The sequence below is a fragment of the Mobula hypostoma genome, chromosome 12, assembly GCF_963921235.1.
Source record: "Mobula hypostoma chromosome 12, sMobHyp1.1, whole genome shotgun sequence".
In the NCBI taxonomy this organism is placed as follows: domain Eukaryota; kingdom Metazoa; phylum Chordata; class Chondrichthyes; order Myliobatiformes; family Myliobatidae; genus Mobula; species Mobula hypostoma.
In genome coordinates this window covers 62,068,901-62,090,547 of record NC_086108.1, presented here as the reverse complement: position 1 = coordinate 62,090,547, position 21,647 = coordinate 62,068,901, and the positions used below count along the sequence as shown (strand labels likewise).

At 42.7% G+C, this 21,647-nt stretch overlaps 1 protein-coding gene across 6 annotated transcripts in view; it reads left to right on the top strand.

The window, feature by feature from the left end:
• Window positions 1–21,647, top strand: part of oma1 (OMA1 zinc metallopeptidase) — a 68,708-nt gene that overhangs the window by 14,232 nt on the left and 32,829 nt on the right. For 4 of the 6 annotated variants that reach the window (XM_063064250.1, XM_063064253.1, XM_063064252.1 and 1 more), the window contains exons 3-6: window positions 559–787; window positions 8,158–8,331; window positions 10,334–10,441; window positions 17,395–17,523. In XM_063064250.1, coding sequence (XP_062920320.1) covers window positions 559–787; window positions 8,158–8,331; window positions 10,334–10,441; window positions 17,395–17,523 — 640 coding nt within the window. The remainder of the gene's footprint in view (window positions 1–558; window positions 788–8,157; window positions 8,332–10,333; window positions 10,442–17,394; window positions 17,524–21,647) is intronic. The other 2 variants (XM_063064254.1, XM_063064255.1) reach the window with 2 other exon arrangements.

Here is a 21,647-nt window from a genome sequence, read left to right as displayed (position 1 = left end):
AGCTTCCCTGAGATGATAGGACTCTCCTGATGGAGGCATGAGACAAACCTGAATATTGAAAAGAATCTGCTTTGTTGTATAATTTTGGTCTCATGTCAGTGATTCAGATGGAATTTTGTGATATAAGCATGCAAAAAGAAACTTTTTTATTTCTTTGAGGTGTTTTGCTTTATTGCTGGTATATATTTGAATTAATGACTCTTGATTTGCTTTAGTTTTCATCACTATTTTGCTCTAAAGTTACCCTTAGATTTTACTTTTTTTATTGTTAAATCATGAGATAATTGCCAGATCATTCACTTCAGATGGGTAGTTTAAACTGCCAGCTTCCAATTTTTATTAAATTTTACACTCGAGTAGGGCTGTGATAAGTCTTTATGTGAGAAAGTTTGAGTCCAAAAGTAAAACTGCCAACATGAAACTAAAGCACATGGAAGTCTGTCAGCTGGACTGCAATTGGGAACGACTATAGAAGTCTAGGTAAGGAATTTCAAAACTCAATGCAATGAATCCCCTCTGATCCACAGTCATAATAAAATTGTTTTGTATTTTTCTCAGGAGTATTCGGAAATGGTGGAATGAACTTCCAAGTGAACAACAGGAGCTGCTCAAGGATAGGGTGAAAAAGAATAAGTGGAGAATTTTGTTTGGCCTGTGTGGCATGTCAGGGGTGATTGGATTGTATTTCTTGACCCACCTGGACAAGAGTCCAATTACAGGACGCCGTCGCCTACTGGTGTTCAGCAAACGACAATACCTGAAGCTGGCTGAATTTGAGTATCAGTCGGTAAGCTTGCCTCCTATGTTTAACCAAAGCCCTGTGGCTTCTTGCTGACCCATTTTGGGAATATTGTCAGATCAAAGAATGTATTTTGTCATTTTGTTCAATTTTTAATGTCAGTTTTTATGATCCAAGAATATAGCTTTCAAAAAGTATATTGAAATTGGTACTGAGCTGTGCATTCCATTGAAATGTTCTGTGTGTTTGCTGGTGACTGTGACTCACATTTGTATCACTTCCTTGTGCTTTCAGTAGACGGAGCTCTTTCTGAATTCCTGTCATGCATCTGGTTGTGACTGGAAATTCAAGTTTCCTGCCACTAATGGCATGCCATGCCACCTGACCTCTCCTCCACTGTGATGTCAGTTTTATCTTGTGTACAGAGTGTTTTCAAATTTCTGACTCCCACTTTTAATTGTTTCTGTTTCATTCATACTCCTGGCATCCAGAGACAGAAATCGGGAGGTCCCCACCTCCACTCTTGTGGCTCCCACTGTAATTTCTCCTTTTATATTATGCTCCAACATAGTTATTCCCCCATGGTTGCTTGGGGCCAATTTATGTAAGTGCCCCTGAATTTCAAACTCATCTGTTCAATCTCCTTTTTGCATTTTTAGTAATAACAGCAAAAGAAAATTCTTGCCTCTTTTAAAAGTTGACATCTTTGATGCCTGTGATCATCTCAGTAAGTGTTTCTGTCTCTGGACAATGAACCAGCTCAGACACTGAACCCCACTGTCCACCAGTAAATCAGTGAATTGGACTTGCAGTGTTCCACATTAACAATGTCCAGCAGGGTTTTGCGATCACACAAAAACAAACTAGATGCTGTTAGACTGCACACCGCCTTCGTGCACCGACTTCTCTGATTCCTCTCTGGTGCAGGCGGCAGTACGATCCGCACTGAATCCAGCTCCTTCAGTTTCACTGCCAATGAACAACTCTGTGATGGGGTAACCTGCAGTACTTCAACTTCTTAATGTCCAGCAAGGTCTTGTGATCATAAAAATACATTAGAAAATGACAATAATAACTTTGGTTGACCCCATAAATCGAACGCACTGCTATCTAACTAGAATCTGATCTTGTGCCAAGTCCAGAACCTATATACTGATTCCAAGATCATCAAATGACTTTTATTCTATTCCAACTTCAAACAACTTTGTAGTACATGACTTGCTTTAAGAGTCCACAGTGCATTTCTTTAATTAACCTGTATTTTTTATGGTGAGCATTAATTTTATACTGTTTTATAGTCTTGAGAAGATTACTTTCTGCAATACAAGCATAATCCAAGGTAGGAACTCTTTTGCACAGCTTCAAAAAATAAGACTGTTGTTGGAAAAGGGCTTAACCATGGACAGCAGCATTGAGCTCATTTCTGTGCCTGTCAGGAAATTTGTTTCTTTTCTCAGTGGGATTTTTTTGTTGCATACAAATCCCAAGTACCTTTCTCAGCAGTGTAATAATGTGCATTATTGGTGACCTGTGTGATTTTCAACTACATTTAGCTAACCAGCATTCACTTGAATATGAGCTTTCAAAGTGCTATCACTAAATCTGCGTCCTTTGTCCCTGCTGAGACCTGTAACCAACCTTTGGCATTAAATATAACTTAATACATGTATCTTGACTGCTCTGACCATGGAGATGAACGTCACAGGCATTTTTCTGCTTTGTTGCTTCAAGATAATTCCCTGGCAGCTGATGCTGATTTATTCCACATCTCAGAAGGAGCTCACTGTCACATTAGGGAGATTACCCCAACTTCACACTCGAGGAGCGGAGATTTCATCCACTTTTCTCGAGGTCACAGAAATAGGCAGATTTCCCCGATGCTTAGTCTTTGGAGATGGAACTGATCCTTGGGAACTGATAGACTCCTGCAAACAATCTGCCTATAGTCCTGGAGGGATTCTCGTCTCCCTTGAACACAAAGAATCTGCCTTTTATGTTTTTGTTTGTCTCTAGGTCCCTCTGATCCCTGGAAGCACTTTCCCACTCCCATCTTTGCAGAATCCATAGTTAGAGAGCAGCATTCCACTGCAGTCGAATATTATGCCTATTTGAAAACTGGCCGTAGAGATTGCACATGTGAGGCTAAATGCGAGGACTGCAAGAGCTTGCAATGGATCCACTGAAACAGACGATGTTCAATCTGATTTCCCTCACTGTTCAAAATGCCTGCCTCATCCACCCCCTTTGAACTTCACCAGATGTTTAGTATACTGTCTACACTTTACATAATTGATCCATCAACTATTTCAGTACTTTGTCATTCTTTTTATGCTGGACCTATGTGAAGACTGTCATTCATTTCGAGTTGCGTATATTTCAATGCAAGGGGGATTGTAGGAGCTTATGGCATGGACCTGCACGTAGAATTATGACATTGTAGTCGTTAGTGTGACTTGATTGCCGGAGGGGTAGGACTGGCAGCTCAGTGTTCCAGGGCTTCATTGTTTTAGACATGATAGAGAGGGAGGGATCAAAGGGGTAGGGGTGGCAATACTAGTTAGAGAAAACGTCACAGAGGTGCTCTGACAGGACAGATTAGAGAGCTCATTTTTTGAGGCTTTATGTGTGGATTTGAGGAATAAGAAATGAATTGCCACTTTAGTTGGATTATAGTATAGACAACCCAAAAGTCTGGGATTTAGAGGAGCAAATTTGTAGAGAGATCACAGGCTATTGCATGAATATAATGTTATCATATTTGGTGATTTTAACTTTCCTCATGTTGACTGGGATTCCCATACTGTAGAAGGGCTGGATGGGGTAGGGATTGTCAAACGTGCTGAGGAAAGTATCTTTAATAGAGGTCCCAGCCAGGGGGAGCGCAATACCAGGTCTGCTGTGACAGAATGAGACAGGGTAAGTGACAGAAGATTGTGTAGAGGAACACTTGCATCTAGAGTTCATAGTTTCTGTATGTAATGGATTCACTGGCCTTCGATTAATTATCCATTTGGGCTGATGGATGCTGATTCAAAAGCAGTGATATTTGATCATTTTGCCTTTTTGACTTAAAAAAATTTTAATCTAGGCAAGATGCCACGGGCAGATTTGACGCTAGCCCGAAAAATTACCTGGCGTTTGTGCTGGTTTTGTTCATTTACAGGCAATGGACTAAAACAGCACAATGTATACTGGAAGAATTCTGCCGTCGATAGCTATGAACTAATACACAGTTTTACGAACTAATGCACACCTTTTTAACCATCTCCATGAAACTTTGGCTAATTAGGGCAGCTGCTTAATTGGGCCAAAATGTGCTGGTCCTGATGTGTCCCAATTAACCAGAATCCATTGTGATCATGGAGAAGGATAGGTCTGGTCCTTGCGTTGAAATTCTAAATTAGAGAAAAGACAGTTTTGATGGTATCCAAAGGGATCTGTCGAATGTGGATTGGAACAGGTTTTTTTCTGGCAAAGGTGTACTTGGTAAGTGGGAGTCCTTCATAAGTGAAATTTTGAGAGTACAGAGTTTGTACGTTCCTGTCAGAGTAGAAGGTAAAGATAACAGGTTTAAGAAACTGGTTTTTGTTGGATATTGAGGCTTGGTTAAGAAGAAGAAGGCACATAGCAGGTGTAAGATTATAAGAAATGAAAGAGAACACTTAGGAAGAAAATCAAGAGGGCTAAAAGAAGGTGTGAGGTTGCTCTAGCAGACAAGATGAAGGAGAATCCCAAGAGCTTCTACAGATATTAAGAGCAAAAGGGCAAAATTGGTCCTCTTGAAGATCAAAGTGGCCATCTATACATGGAGCAAAAAGAGATGGGGAGATGCATTTTTTGCATCTGTATTTACCCAAGAGATGGACACAGTCTATAGATGTGAGGCCAAGCAGTAGTGAGATCATGGACTGTATACAGATTTCAGAGGAGGTGGTGTTTGCTGTCTTGAGGCAAATGAGGGGGGATAAATTCCTAGAGCCTGACTTGTGTTCCCTTGGACCTTTTGGGAGGCTAGTGGAAAAATTTCAGGGACCCTAGCAGAGATATTTAAAATACCCTGAGCAACAGGTGAAGTGCCAGAGGATTGGATGATCGTTAATTTTGTTCGATTGTTTAAGAAAGTCTCTAAAAATACGCTCTAAACGATAGTGAGCCTGTCATCAGCTGTGGGCAAGTAATTGGAAAATGTTCTAAGGGGCCAGATATATAAATATTTGGATCGACAGGGGCTGATTAAGGGTAGTCAACATGGTAGGTCATATATAACCAAACTTGTATATCTTTTCAAGGAAGTTAACAGGAAAATTTATGAAGGCAAGGCGGTAGATGATGTCTATATGGATGTCATCAAGGCCTTTGACAAGGTCTTGCATGGGGCGTTATTCAAGAGGGTTCAGCCACTTGCCACTCAGGATGGGGTAGTAAATTGGATTAGACCTTGACTTCATGGGAGAGTGCTCATAACAAATGATCTCACCTGGTCCCTCAAAGCCCACCTCTTTTGTCAAGACAGTGCAGCTGCAGCTCTACTTCTTGAGGAGAGTGAGGCTTCTCCCTTCCTCGTTCTAACCAATTTTTACAGGAGCACCATTGAGAGTGTCCTGACCAGCTGCATCACCATCTGGTATAGGAATTGCAAAGCATTGGACTGCAAGTCCCCGCAAAGGATTGCGAGAACTGCTGAGAGGATTATTGGGGTTTCTCTTGCACCCATCAGAGATACTTGTTTGGAGCACTGCGCGCGCATAGCCCTTAGCATTGTCAATGATCCCTGCCATCTGTCCAGCAATCTCTTTGACTCCCTACCATCAGGCAGGAGGTACCACAGTGTTAGGACAAGAACTGTTAGGATGGGAAGCAGCTTCTTCCCCCGGGATGTAAGGCTACTGAACTTACTGCCACCACTTGGGTCTCATCACGTATGAAGCGCCTGTATTGTTATACTGTTTAGTTTTAAATTTGTGTCATAAATGTACATTATTATTTGTTGATTTGTTTGGGGTAATATTACTTTATGAGTTGCACGTGTGAGTTATATGTACTGTGTTGTGCACCTTGATTCCGGGGAATGTTGTTTCGTTTGGAGGTACAAATGTATATGGTTGAATGACAATACACTGAACTTGAACTTGAAATACAAGAAACAAGAATAGGGTTTAACCTCTGAGAAAGGATTTATCGGTGTTCTTAAATTGGAGAATTACTTAAAGTCCGTATCAATTCAGGGTGCAGCAGCTATTTTCATAATTGAAAGTTTAAGGCAACAAAAAATACCTGCAATATTTGAAAATGGCAATGATTAATCCTTGCATTGGAAAAATGTGTATACATTTTAAGTGCATTTTAAATGCATCTTCCATTCACTGACTGAGAAGCCATAAATTTCCCTTTTGTTTTTGCTGTAGGCTATTGTTTAAATAAGAAAAAGTCTTTCCCATGTTCTAAAGGTGAAATCACTCCACAAAGCACTTACGATTATATATTATTTACCAGAAATGACTTGCTGCGTAATGGAGTGATGACCCCAAACTCAAAAATAACAGCTTGTCTGTCAAGTTGTGAGTGCAATATGAATGCATTAAGCTTTGTACGAAGCACCAGTAAAGTTTCACACAATTTTCTTTCAAGTTACATTATATAAAAAGTGAAAGGAAATTTACCAAAAAATGGTGCGATAACAACAAAACTTTAGTAGCTGTGGAATTTCTTTAAACCATCCAAAGTTTTGAAAGTTTTCTTCACTAAACCAAAAGCACAAGTACCCAGGATATTTCAACATTTGTGCCTGATCGCCTTGTGCCTGGTCTACAATTCAGAAAGGGCATGGCTGATCCTGACCACATTTCCCTGCAGTAATATGCTTTCCTTCATTTCAAAACTCTTTCAATCGATGTCTCAAAATATACTTAGCGACTGAGCCTCTGTAGTCCATTTGAATAAAGAATTCCTGATTTTACTGTCAGTGAAGAAATTTATGCATGCCTCTGCCGAGTGGCTTTACCCTTATTTTCAGGCTGTAACCCATGGTTTCAGATTTCCCAGCCTGGGGAAACATCATCCTGGCATTTAAACAGTTAAACCCTATGAGAAATTTGTATGTTTCTGTGAGATCACCTCCCCTTGTTCTGAACGCAAGAGACCAAAGGCCATGTCTGCTTAATGTTTCTTCATATGACAGATCTGCCATCACTTACATTGGAATACTTCTCCCGTGTGTATTCTTCTTTGGGTAGAGAGACTAGGATTGTACACAGTATTGCAGATGTGCTCTCACCTGGGTTGTATATAATTGCAGTCAGACTTCTGTATTTTGTATTGAAGTCCTCTTGTAATAAATATCTGCATACCACTGTCCTCCTAATTGCTTGCTGATTCTGCACACTAACTTTCAAAGATTTGTCTACAAGGACATTCAGGATCCTCTACACACCAACACCTTTCAAACTCTTGAATTTTAAAAAATGCTGTGTTGCAATTGAAGTAGGAAAGATTGCAAAGGCATGAAACAGTAAGTGGTTGTTTTTAAAATGAGAGGAATTAAATAGTAATAATCAAAGTAAGTGATGACTGTGTTCTTTGCAGATGATTCTTTTGAAAATTATCTTCACAAATTATACTTGCCTTCTGTAATTGATACATTGAGGAAAATATGCATTGATCCTGAATCATTTGCTTTGCATATTTGCGTAAGTGTATAAATTGAACCCAGTGTCATCTGCAGTATTAACTCAATATTTCATTCAAAAATATTAAATAATGCAGTGGGCATTATTACAATTACCTCTTTTTGTTACATGGATTAGTGATGCTGCTAAGTCCAGACAGACTGAACAGATGTAAGGGAAGTCTAGTATTGCACACTGACGTGCTATCACAGACTGCTATTTATACGATAAGAAGTGTTACTTTGCAATTCTGTAATTAGGAGATTGAAGAAGAGAAGATAAGCATTTAGTGTACAGATAGATAATGAGGTTTTGAAAGCAGAGAGGGTGTTTTAGTGAAGGATGGAGAGCCTGTGGACAAATGCTCAATGATCCAAAGAGTGTATGGACTGACTGCATGGATGACATGGTCAAGTTTAGACAACAAGGAAATCCACAAAATTGGGTTCCAATGGTGCGAGTGAGAGAGCTGAGATCTGGGATTGTATTTCTGAATATAACTGTGCTGTTGGTGAAAGCTGTCAAAGGGAGAGTCCCTTCAAGCCTGTTTCACATCTTCAGGTATCCGGCTTATGGTGGCAGCGTTACAGCTCAGGGCTGGGTGATCAAACAGGCTTGAGGATGGCAAAACAAGACACTCAGCAAATCCTTTTGATTATCTCTTGATCTTCTTTGAAGTGAATTGTTAAATGTACTTTATCATGCATGAGGATACTGGAATGCTATTTATGATTAGTGCCTCTTTTTCCACAGGTGCTGGAAAAGTATAAGGATAAATTTTTGCCTAATGATGATCCAATCTATAAGGCCATTCAGTTTGTTTTCAACCAGTTAATTGAGAGAAACAAAGATATACCAGGTGTTTCTGAGACCAAGTGGATTATTAACGTTGTGGAAGATCCAGAGATAAATGCCTTTGTCTTGCCTGTAAGAAACAATTCCTGATAAATTTCAAACTTAATATATAGAATTGTTAATGTAGTATATATATCTATTCTAAAGACCATATAATCAAAATTATGGCAACTAATTTTCTTATAAATTCAGCTTTACAGGTGTAAAATAATTTCTCCGCTATACCCTTTTGTAACCTTCATGTTAGTTTTATCCTACAGTTAATATATAATTGTATTTAATAGTGAAAAGTTTTCATTTCACATTTAATTTGATTCAGAATCACCACAATTCTATATTTGATGCTGTATTCTGCACAAACAATGAAATACCATGTAGCATTTATAAAAGCTTTACCTAAATGTCAGGATGAATTTAAAAATTTACAGCTGAGTTGTGGATAAGGCGGACAAAATAGTGGATAAATAATATTTAATTTTTATTATTTATAGTGATTTGCACAAGTTATTCAAGAATTATTTTCATATTATATAAACTTGGAAAGCGTGCATTTTTGTTCCCTCCTCCTCATCAGTAATGTAAATAATTGAGGTTGAGACTTGATTCCCGGGCTACTTCACATTGCATCTGTCTAGCCTGAAATGATCCATTTGTTACAATTCTCTCTTTTCTTTGTGACAGCCAGTTTTCAGACATCCCACCCTGCAAAAACTCATTTCAGGGAGGTAGCACCATCAATTTGCGGGAGGCTCCGGGAGAGGTGGGATGTCTGCAATAGAGTAGCTCCTTAGCAGCTAGCCAGCTGGTTTAAATAACCTTAGCTATTGCTAATGAACGAATAACACCTGTTAAACTCACCTCAACATGTCTTTTACAGTCCTAACCCACCATGGGCGATAGAAAAGTCACTGTTGCAAACAGTGCAACGAGCAACACTGTCATTATTTTTGACCCCTATTAGGCAGGGGTACACTTTAGTGTAGTCTGGGGTGACGTACATTTTATATTTTTTTTGGAACACTCTCCCATGGCGCGCTCTCTCTCTCACTCTCGTCTCGCTCTCTCTCACTCTCGTCTCTCGCGCTCGCTCTCTCTCACTCTCATGGTCTCTCTCGCTCTCGTGGTCTCTCTCACGCTTGCTCGCTCTCAGAAAAATTGACTTCTGGGACATTGTATACAATTTGCGGCCATTGGGGAGCCACTATTAATATGCGGGAGACTCCCGGAACTTCCAGGAGAGGTGGAATGTCTGAGTTTTCAATCCATGTTAATACACTCTTCCAAGAACTTGGGCTTTTAATTTTTGTTTCAAGTTCTTGTGTGGCACCTTGTCAAATGTCTTTTGGAAACATAAGTATATTACATCTCCAGGCTCCTCTCCACCAACTCTCCATGTCTTATTCACCAAGAATTCGAGCAAATCTTTCAAATATAATGGAGACACAAGGAACTGCAGATGCTAGAAATCTGGAGCAACGCGCAAAGCATCTGGAGGACCTCAGCAGGTTAGGCAGCACCTATGGAGGGAAATAGACAGCTGAGGTTTCAGAAACATCGACTGTCCATTTTCCTTCATAGATGCTGCTTGACCTGCTGAATTCCTCCAGTTTCTTTCTGTGTTTGTCAAACCTAATTTGCCTTTCATAAAATCCTGTGTATTACAACTGATTGCTTTTAGCTTCCCTAAATGATTAACCATTTTCTCTTGGTTATTGATCCAGAATCTTGTCTACAGTAGATCTTAAACAAACTGCCTGTCCCCCATGTGGGAGTTGTTGATGAACAGCAAGCTCCCTCGAAACAATTGCATAAATTTCAACATTTAAATATAACCAGTTAATTTTATTTCTAACTGTACAAAAATAGCAAACTGTCTATAGTTTGTAATGTAACACTATGTAATGTGTTGTTGGAGTCCTGACAGAGTAATTCATTTACTTTATGCTGTCAAATAAAATGCTGAGAGACTAGTTCAACATTAGGTTGATTCGTGAGCATTTGGTGCTTGCTTATTCTGATTTAGCATCTCAGCAGATGATATAGGCTATCCTAATGTCTGTTTCTCCTGGCACAGAATGGGCAGGTGTTTGTTTTAACTGGGTTGCTGAAAGCTGTGGCAGACACTGATCAACTGGCATGTATTCTTGGTCATGAGATGGCTCATTGCCTTCTGGCACATGGGGTGAGTGTAGCTTCTATATATTTGGTGGCTTGGATAGAGAAAGTCCTTGGATTTAAAGTAATAAACCATTTACAAAGTAATTCACATTTTAGAGACAATGCAGTAACTGTTTTGGTGTTAGAATGGGACAACTTGGTTCAAAGTTCAAAGTAAATTCATTATCAAAACTGGTTTCACATCACTAGGATGTACAAGAGGACTGGATTTAGGTTTTGTTTATTGGTCAAACCTGTTACCATCTGGGAAAGCAATGAACAATTATTGCCGTTAGAGGCTTCAAAATTAGATTTAAATCAATATTGAGTGATGTTTTTACACCCAAAGCAGAAAATGTTAGAATTGCTCAGCAGGTCAGGCAGCATTCGAGGGGGAAGAAGAGGGAGTTGATTTTTCAAGCTGAGGACCATTTGACAGCACTCAAAAAGTAAGTCACAAGGGTGAAGTAAACCAAGGGAATGCTTGTGATAGGTGAAGATCAAGTTGTCCAGGTAATTGTTTTAAAAATAGACAATTCGAGTCAAAGAGGAAGAAGAATGCAGCAAATTAAAATGAAAATGTGCAACTGTATCCATAGAGAGGAACAACAGGTTGTTTACCAAAAATTGTTAAATTCATCATTGAGCCATGAAGAATGAAACATACCCAGATCAAAAGCGAAGTGCTTTTCCAAAGAAACTAAAAACAGGGAGGTGGGGATGGGGTGAAGAATTCAAGTGGTTAGTGATTGGAAATTTACAATTGTCCCTGAGGATGGAATGGAGGTGGTTGGATTAGTGGTCACCTAATTTCTGTCTGCCTTCTACATACACATTGTGAGCACTGACTGCCATATACAAAATTGGAAGTCCAAGTGAATTGCTACTTCACGTACAAGGACTCTTCAGGTCCCTGGGTGGAAGGAAAGAGGCAGAAGTCAGGTGTTGTCTGCTGTGGTTGAATGGGAAAGTGGGGAGCATAGGTGGGATTGTAAGAATGAGCCAGGGAATTGAAGGAACAGCCACTTCAAAATGCTGAAAGGCGAGAAGAGAGGAAAATATGTTTAGTGGTGGAATATTCTTCAAAGTGGTGGAAAATACAGAGAATGATTCATTGTGGGTGGAAATTGAGGACTAAGGAAGCTCTATCTGTGTTCCTATTGGGGTGGGTGAAAATTAGAACAGAAGTGTGGGAAATAGATATGGTTAGGAGCACTAACAACTATGGTGAAAGGGAAGTCACAGCTGACAGGAAAGAAGACATATCAAAGCAGTAGTATGGAAAGTCTCATCAGAGTAGATTGAACTGAGATGAGAGACTGGGGTTCTTACAGAAAGTACTGAGAGGAATCATTGTTAATTTAGCAGTGGGAGTTTGTTGGTTTTGATAGATATTATTTTTGGGCTACCCTGTGAGATGAAGAAGACAAGGAGGAAGGAAGAGTTAAATGCTGACCATGTCAAAGTAAGAGCAGGATGAAAATTGGCAGCAGAAGTAATGAACGTTTTCAGTTCTGTGCATGTTTAAGAAACAGCATCAACAATATACACAATATAATGGAAGAAGATTTGAGGAAAGGGGTCTGAATAGGATCAATTAAAAAAAAAGTTATGGATATCCTGCAGAGACAACTCTGCTCAAGTCTTGAATGATTATAGTTTCCCATGGCAACAACTTTGATTTGGGTGAAGTGAGTGGAGTTGAAGTAAATATTAATGCAAAAGTGAGCTCAGTCAGGTGAAGGAGGGTGGTGGAGGGGATTAAGGTAAAAGAGGGGGTGGTGGAGAGGAGGCAGTGGAAGAGATTCAGGTGAAGAAGGAGGGTGGAGGGGATTCAGGTGAAGGAGGGTGGAGGGAATTCGGGTGAAGGAAGGGGTGGAGGGGATTTGGGTGGAGGAGGGTAGTGGTGGAGGGGATTCAGGTGAAGGAGGGTGGAGGGGATTCAGGTGAGGGTGGAGGGTGGTGGTGCGTATTCAGGTGAATGAGGAGGGTGGTGGTGGTGGAGAGGATTGGTAGGGTCTTTGTTCAAGGAGATTATGAAAGGTTCTCAGATCATCCTAGTTTGGGATTGAGGTTTTGAGGGATTGTTTGCCCATTGTGAAAATGAACTGTCTGGGACTATAAGTCATCAACAGGCAGAGAACATCAGAGGTGCCACAGATGTAAATGATTAAGGAACTGGAATGGGGAGATAAATGGATCAAAATGGGAAGAAATAAGCTCTATTGGGCCACATCAGGTTAAAACATTGGATCTGCCAACATCTACTTGTGCATTTTATTAGGTTGTGTCATATTGGTAGCTCTTTACATTAGAAGATGTATGTTGGTTTTAGAAGAATTTGCTAGATTAATTTTATGGTTGAAGAACTTCATTTGCATAGATAGACTGTTGTTGGTGTCCCTATCCCAGACCCTTCCACACCTTCGGACCCATCAAGCTCTGAAGACGACCCTCTCCGCCATGAGGAGGTATTTGGTGTCCCTATCGCAGACCCTCCCACACCTTCGGGACACTTTCTTCGCCGTCTGTAATGGTCCTACCCGTTATTTCATCTTCCGTCGGATCCATGCCTGCGATCGCCATTTTTTTGACTTTGTCATGTTAGGCAAGGATTGCAAGATCTTCCATCTGCAGACCCCAGAGCCTGCTGGCCCGGTTGCTAGCAGGCATGAACTTCAGATTGCAGCCTCTGCCATTGATCTCGCTGGCTGCAACACCTCAGGGCATATTCAAAACCCGGACTCCAGCAACGACCTTGGACACCTTCAAAGCGATTGCGCAACCACCAACTGCGACTCTAGCCTTGAACTCCAGACCGGGTCTTTATGTGCTGCTGTTGTGACTCCTGTCTCCCCTTCCCCCACCACTACTCCGCAACCCCGTCTCCTTCAGATCCCATCGTCAGCTCCTGGGTACTCAGAGGCTCCATCTTCCTCTCACCCCAACCCTCCCCTCTCCATTGACACCCCCAGCCTCCCGCCTCTGATCCCAGCTCTCAAGATTCGAACCTTGAACTCCAGGCCGGGTCTTTATGTGCTGCTGTTGTGACTCCCGTCTCCCCTTCCCCCACCACCACTCTGCAACCCCGTCTTCCTCAGATCCCACCGTCAGCTCCTAGGCCCTCAGAGGCTCCATCTTCCTCTCACCCCAACCCTCCCCTCTCCACTGACACCCCCAGCTTCCCCCCTCTGATCCCAGCTCTCATCCGTGCCGGGTCTTTACCATCCCCTCCGACCTTCAGCTGTCTGAGGCAGGACACTCTGTCCTCAGTAAGGGCCTCACCTTTGTCCCCCTTTGCCCACACCTCAGCGAGTTCCGCATTCGCCATGACGCGGAACTGTTCTTCCGCCGTCTCCGAGCCTACTTCTTCGGCAAGGACTCTTCCACCCCCACTGATGACCCCTTCTCCTGTCTTCAACCCTCCTCCTCTTCATGAACACCCCGCACTGGTCTTCTGCCTGCCCTGGATCTCTTTATTGAGAACTGCCGACGGGACATCGACCGTCTTGACTTCACCGCACCTTGTTCCCATTCCAACCTCACTCCTTCTGAACGCTCTGCTCTCCACTCCCTCTGCACTAATCCTAACCTTACTATAAAACCGGCCGATAGGGGGGGTGCTGTTGTAGTCTGGCGCACTGATCTCTACCTTGCCGAGGCACAGCAACAGCTCGCGGATACCTCCTCTTATTTACCCCTCAATCGTGACCCCACTAAGGAGCACCAGGCCATTGTCTCCCACACCATTACCAACTTTATCCGCTCAGGGGATCTCCCATCCACTGCTATCAACCTTATAGTTCCCACACCTCGCACTTCCCATTTCTACCTTCTACCCAAGATCCACAAACCAGCCTGTCCTGGCTGACCTATTGTCTCAGCTTGCTCCTGCCCCACCGAACTCGTTTCTGCATACCTCGACACTGTTTTATCCCCCCTTGTTCAATCCCTTCCTACCTATGTAAACTTTTCGATGATTTTAAGTTCCCTTGCCCCACCACTTTATTTTCACCATGGATGTCCAGTCCCTATATACTTCCATTGCCCATCAGGAAGGTCTCAAAGCTCTCCGCTTCTTTTTGGATTCCAGACCTAATCAGTTCCCCTCTACCACCACTCTGCTCCGTCTAGCGGAATTAGTCCTTACTCTTAATTATTTCTCCTTTGGCTCCTCCCACTTCCTCCAAACTAAAGGTGTAGCCATGGGCACCCGTATGGGTCCTAGCTATGCCTGCCTTTTTGTTGGCTTTGTGGAACAATAACAATCTATGTTCTGAACCCATTCTGGTATCTGTCCCCCACTTTTCCTTCACTGCATCGACGACTGCATTGGCGCTGCTTCCTGCTGAGCTCATTGACTTTATTAACTTTGCCTCCAACTTTCACCCTGCCCTCAAGTTTACCTGGTCCATTTCTGATACCCCCCTCCCCTTTCTAGATCTTTCTGTCTCTGTCTCTGGAGACAGCTTATCTACTGATGTCTACTATAAGGCTACAGACTCTCGCAGCTATCTGGACTATTCCTCTTCTCACCCTGTCTCTTGCAAAAATGCCATCCCCTTCTCGCAATTCCTCCATCTCCGCCGCATCTGCTCTCAGGATGAGGCTTTTCATTCCAGGACGAGGGAGATGTCCTCCTTTTTTTTAAAGAAAGGGGCTTCCCTTCCTCCACCATCAACTCTGCTCTCAAATGCATCTCCCCCATTTCATGCACATCTGCTCTCACTCCATCCTCCCACCACCCCGCTAGGAATAGGGTTCCCCTGGTCCTCACCTACCACCCCACCAGCCTCCGGGTCGAACATATTATTCTCCGTAACTTCCGCCACCTCCAACGGGATCCCACCACTAAGCACATCTTTCCCTTCCCCCCCTCCCCGGCTTTCAGCAGGGATCGCTCCCTACGCGACTCCCTTGTCCATTCGTCTCCCCCATCCCTCCCCACTGATCTCCCTCCTGGCACTTATCTTTGTAAGCAGAACAAGTGCTACACATGCCCTTACACTCCTCCCTTACCACCATTCAGGGCCCCAGACAGTCCTTCCAGGTGAGGCGACACTTCACCTGTGAGTTGGCTGGGGTGATATACTGCGTCCGGTGCTCCCGATGTGGCCTTCTATATATTAGCAAGACCCGACGCAGACTGGGAGATCGTTTTGCTGAACACCTATGCTCTGGTCGCCAGAGAAAGCAGGATCTCCCAGTGGCCACATATTTTAATTCCACATCCCATTCCCATTCTGACATGTCTATCCACGGCCTCCTCTACTGTAAAGATGAAGCCACATTCAGGTTGGAGGAACAACACCTTGTATTCCGTCTGGGTAGCCTCCAACCTGATGGCATGAACATTGACTTCTCTAACTTCCGCTAATGCCCCACCTCCCCCTCGTACCCCATCTGTTATTTATATACACACATTCTTTCTCTCACTCTCCTTTTTCTCCCTCTGTCCCTCTGACTATACCCCTTGCCCATCCTCTGGATTTTTCCCCCCCCTCCCTCTTTTCCTTCTCCCTGGGCCTCCTGTCCCATGATACTCCCATATCCCTTTTGCCAATCATCTGTCCAGCTCTTGGCTCCATTCCTCCCCCTCCTGTTTTCTCCTATCATTTTGGATCTCCCCCTCCCCCTCCCACTTTCAAATCTCTTACTAGCTCTTCTTTCAGTTAGTCCTGATGAAGGGTCTCGGCCTGAAACGTCGACTGTACCTCTTCCTAGAGATGCTGCCTGGCCTGCTGCGTTCACCAGTAACTTTGATGTGTGTTGACTGTTGAAGGGGTGGTTTCCTTGGACATAATCAGCTGAGTGGGGACCTGATGGGTATTTAAAATCATGAAGGCTTCGTCAAGAGGAATGTTAATAATTGTCACACATACATGATGAACGTTATTTTGCATGCCAAACATACAGGTCTATCTCATCAGTGCATTGAAGTCATACAACGAGAAGAATAAAGTGATGCACTTACTCACTGTTATTCTACTGATAAAGTGATACTTCCTCTGTAAATCGATCACAGAGAGAGTGAAGACCATAAGATATAGGAGCAGAATTAGGCCATTAGGCCCATCGAGTATGCTCCACCATTTCATCATGGCTGATCCATTTTACCTCTCAGCCCCAATCTCCTGTCTTCTCCCCATATCCCTTCATGCCCTATATGGTGCAACGCCATAAGAAAGTAGATGATGTGTTCGATGGTCCATTTTATCATATTAGAGAGCTGTTTAGTAGTGTTATAACAATGGGATGGAAGCCATCCTTGAGCTTGGTGTTTTCTGCTATTTGTATCTTCTGCCCAATGGGAGGAGGAGAGAAGAGAGAAAGAGATCGTGTTTGGTTTATTGATGCAGGGTGAGGTGTAGACAGAGTCCTTGGAAGGGAGGGTGGTTTCTGTGATGTGCTGAGCTGTGTTCACAACTCTAGCAGATCAGTTGTCACACCGTGCTGCCTCTGTCCATGTAGTTGGACCAGGACAGACTATTGCTGAGATTCACTGTTGGGAATTTGAGGTGCTCAGCCTCTAGACCTCAGCGCCATTGATGTTAACGGGAGGCTGTGCACCAACCCCTTCCTGTAGTAAATGACCAAACCTTTCTGTTACAGATATTCAAGAAATGGGCTGATGTGTGACAAGTCCTTAGTTGTTCAGTAGTTTATTTTAATTCTGCTTGTTAACCAGACATTTTATAGCCATCTGAGATTTAATTTTTGATTATGAAACAACATTACTTGATGCAGTAATACATTGGAATAAAGACAAATGCAGTACAAATAAATGTAATTTAATTTTTTTAATGGCTTATTAGATTAATTTATATCAGAAAGGAAATGGGTTGGTGTCAGTAGACCGTGGATAATTGGAGTATAACTGAGGGGGATTTCATTACACAGGTGGGAGTGTGGGAGGATTATTTCGATGTTTCTAAGCATTTCTGTAGTGAATGAGCACTAACTCGCCTATTGTTGCAGGCAGAACATGCAAGTATTATTCAACTCCTTGACTTCGTGTCCCTCGTATTTCTGACGCTTACTTGGGCTGTGTTCCCACGGGATAGCCTTGCTCTTCTGGGGCAGTGGATCCAAGGCAAGCTAATTCAGGTGAGACTACTTCCAAAACTTTTGCATATTAGTTCTGAACTAACCTTAGGACGTGGAGCAGGTTACTCAGCCCTTCTAGTCTGCTTCATCATTCAGGAAGATCAAAGCTGATCCAGTACATTTTCAATAACCTTCCATCCCCTTCCTTATAAAGAACCTTACTACTCGTTGAAAGCCGCTGTTTAAGGAAGACAGCTCCAAAGGCTCAAGATGTTCTGAAGGAAACAAAATTCATTTCATTTCTGTCTTTATGTTAAGCAGCGACTCCTTCCATGAGAGGAAACAATCTCTGCGTCAGTCTTTATTTATTGTGATTTATTGTTGGACATCGGTAGTGTAGAACACTGCAAGCCAGGTTCGCTGGTTCATTGACAAGACTGATGGTGGGGGAGCTGCGTTGCCTCGATTGTGGCAAGAACTAGCCCTAGGCTGTGGGGTCGCTTGTTGTAGTCGCCCAGGAGAGGAGACTCCGAGGTGGAGTGGGGTTGAGTCCTCCTGGAATCCGTTCTGAGTTGGGTGCCGCTCTCCAGTGCTTGCTCCATGCTCTTGGTGAAAGAACAAGCTGGACATTCAGGGACTTGGCCTATATTTTATTTTCTTTGTGACTCTGTTTTTCTGAAATTGTAACTATATGTGCTATGTGCAGTATACTGTATGCTGTTTTGCACCTTGGCCCTGTAGGATCGCTTTTCATTTGGCTACATTCATGTACGGTTGAATAATTGAAATTGAACTTGACTTTGATCTAGTCAAGATCACTTAGATGTTTCAAGTTCTTTCTCGCTGTCCTGAACCAGCAGGCGTAAGCCTTGTCTAATCTTTCCTCATTAGATACTCTTCCCTTTGGAGGAATCAGTCTAGCAAGCCTTCTCAGAATTGGCTATCAACTCATTAATATACTTGAGTGAATGGACTGATATTATACACAGATATGGCATGTCATGTTCTATATAACTGAAGTACAACTTCCCAACTTTTATGTTTACTTCTCTTAACAATAATACTATTAGCTTTCCAAATTACTTTTAGCACCAACATAACTGCCTTTTATGAATCGTGTACCAGGACACCCGGAACTCCTGATTCTAAGAGTTCTGCAGTTGTTGTTCATTCAGATAATTTGCTTTTTTATGGTTTCTGCCATAATAGACAATTTTACAATTCCTTCACCATCAACGCTGCCCTCAACTGCATCTCTTGCATTTCATGCACGTCTGCTCTTACCCCCATCCACCCTCCACCCTACCAGGGATAGGGTTCCTCTTGTCCTTACCTACCACCACACCAGCTTCCGCATCCAGCACATAATTCTCCAAAACTTCTGCCACCCCCAATTGGATCCGCCCACCAAACACATCTTTCCCTCCCCACCACTTTCCACTTTACACAGGGATTGCTCCCTACAGGACTCCCTTGTCCATTCATCCCTCCCCACTGATCTCCCTCGTGGCGCCTATCCTTGCAAGAGGAACAAGTGCTACAGCTCCTCCCTCACTACCATTCAGGGCCCCAAACAGTCCTTCCAGGTGAGGCAACACTTCAGCTGTGCATCATATACTGTGTTCAGAGCTCCTGGGTGTGACCTGCTGTATATCGGTGAGACGCAGGCGTAGATTGAGAGACTGCTTCACCAAGCATCTATGCTCCATCTGCCGGAACAGGCAGGGTCTCCCAGTGACCACCTATTTTAATTCCACTTCCCATTCCCATTCCGATATGTCCATTCATGGCCTCCTCCACTGTCCTGATAAGGACACACTTAGATTGGAGGAACAACACACTCTATTCTGATTGGATGAACATTGATTTCTCAAACTTCCAGTAATGTGTCCCTACTCCACCATTTCCCATCCCCTTTTCCCTCTCTCATATTATCTCCTTGCGTGCCCACTTTTTTTCTTTCTTCCATGGCCTTTTGTCTCTTTCACCAATCAACTTCCTAGCTCTTTGCTTCATCCCTCCCGCTCCAAGTTTCTCCCATCGCCTGGCATTTCTCTCTCCCCTGCCCCCACCTTTCAAATCTACTTCTCAGCTTTTTTTCTCCAGTCCTGCCGAAGGGTGTTGGCCTGAAATGTGGACTGTACTTTTCTACAGATGCTGCCTGGCCTGCTGAGTTGCTCCAGCATTTTGTGTGTGTTGCTCGGGTTTCCAGCATCTACAGATTTTCTCATTTGTAATTTTACAGTTATCACAGTATACTACTTTTGCCAGATTGCTGCCCAGTCATTTAATCTTCCTTCCTTCCTTCCTTGCGCCCTTAACTCCTGGTGGAGTCGTCGGGGCGCCGTCATGACAAGCTTTGCACCAGTCTGTTCCATCTGTCGCGGTTGTGTGCCAGAGCCTGGGTCACCGCAAATGTTTTCCCTGTCCATTCTTTAATGTTGTCCATCCATCTTTTCCTCTGTCTACCTCTCCTTATTTTCCCCTCCACAGTTCCTTGTAGAACGGTCTTTGAAAGGCCACTGGATCTTGTTACGTGGCCATACCATCTCAGCTTTCTTTTCTTCACTGTTGTGAGAAGGTCTTCATGGGAGCCAATGTGGTGCTGGATGGTCTTGTAACCTGCTGGTTTGTGATGTGGTCCAAGGATGAGATGCCCAAGATGTTGTGATAGCATCTCATATCCAATGCCTGTATCTTCCTCTGTAGCTCTGCTGTGAGGGTCCATGTCTCACATGCGTACAGGAAGATGGAGAATACCAACGCACGCAGGAGTCTGGTCTTGTACTTCATGGTGATGTTGCTGTCCCTCCATATTGTCCTGAGTTTGGATAGTGCAGTCATTGTCTGTGCGGTTCTTGCCAGCACTTCTGGTCTTGATCCTTCATCAGTGATGATTGCCCCCAGGTATTTGAACTGCTGCACTGTCTCAAGTTTCTGACCATGGACTGAGATGTCTGTTGTTATGGCACTGTTGGCATTTGCCATGAGCTTGGTTTTCTTGGCACTTATTTCCATTATACCAAGCTCATTTAATCTATATCCCTGTAAACCTTATTGTGTCCTGTCAGAACTTGCGTAACTGTCTTTGTGTCACCAACAAACTCAGCAATCATACCCCTGGTGCCTTCCTCCAGGTTGTTAATATAAATGGTAAAAAGCTGAGGTCCCAGTACTTGTCACACTTACCAATTAAAGAAAGATCAACTTATCCCTACTTTCAATTTGTTTTAGCATCCAACCTTTTGTGCATACCCATCTGAGTTTTGTTGCAGCATCTTATCAAATGCCTTCTGGAATTCTGAGTTCTCCTTCATCCACCTAAAGATACTTCTTAAAAGGATTCCATCTAATTAATCCCTCTTTTGTCTTTGCCTCATTATTAATTCTTCTAAGTGCCTTGCAATAATGTCTTTAAAGCAATGCCTAACATTGTGTCCACAACATATGATAAGCCAACTTATGCAATTTTCTTCCAAGCCTGCTCTGAGATCAGAAAATGGTAGAGAGCAGGAGTAATGATACAGAACAGTAATGACACTGGACTGATGAAAATCAATTTGATCAAATGTGGCTTACCTTTTTATATCGTTCCTATCTCACTCCAAGGAATTAACTCATGTTGGACTCCGATTCCCGGAGTTCCCTAGCCACTCATTTATCTTCTGTAGAAAGTGAGTTGAATGAAATCACCTTTTTCTGTTTCCCTTCCTCTTCGGAACAGTTGTGTTATTGCCATTGTAACAACCCTTCTTCTCTTCATATTGATATAAGCTAACCTAGTACAGATCTGAAATCAATATGACTAGTTCATTAGTGGGGTGATACATTTCATCACTGCCATGTTGGGAGTATTGTGTTATCTTAAAGTGTTACAGAATAGTTATGTATTTTAATAAAAACTGGTGAGATGTTTTAGTAGTCATGCGGAAACCAATTTAATATTTTCCAGAATAGAATAGTCCAGCTGTGAACCATGTTTTCAATGGAACACAGTTAAAGAGCAGGATGTGATATATTTTTCTAACATTTTAATAATGGTTTAAAGTGTACTTTTAGTTTTTCCTACCAGATGTCCAGTTCTACCCCCTTCTAATTTCACTGTCACACACTGTTGTTATTGGGACTGATTCCGATGTTTGCCCTGCATCTTGAATCAGAATCAGAATCAGGTTTATTATCAC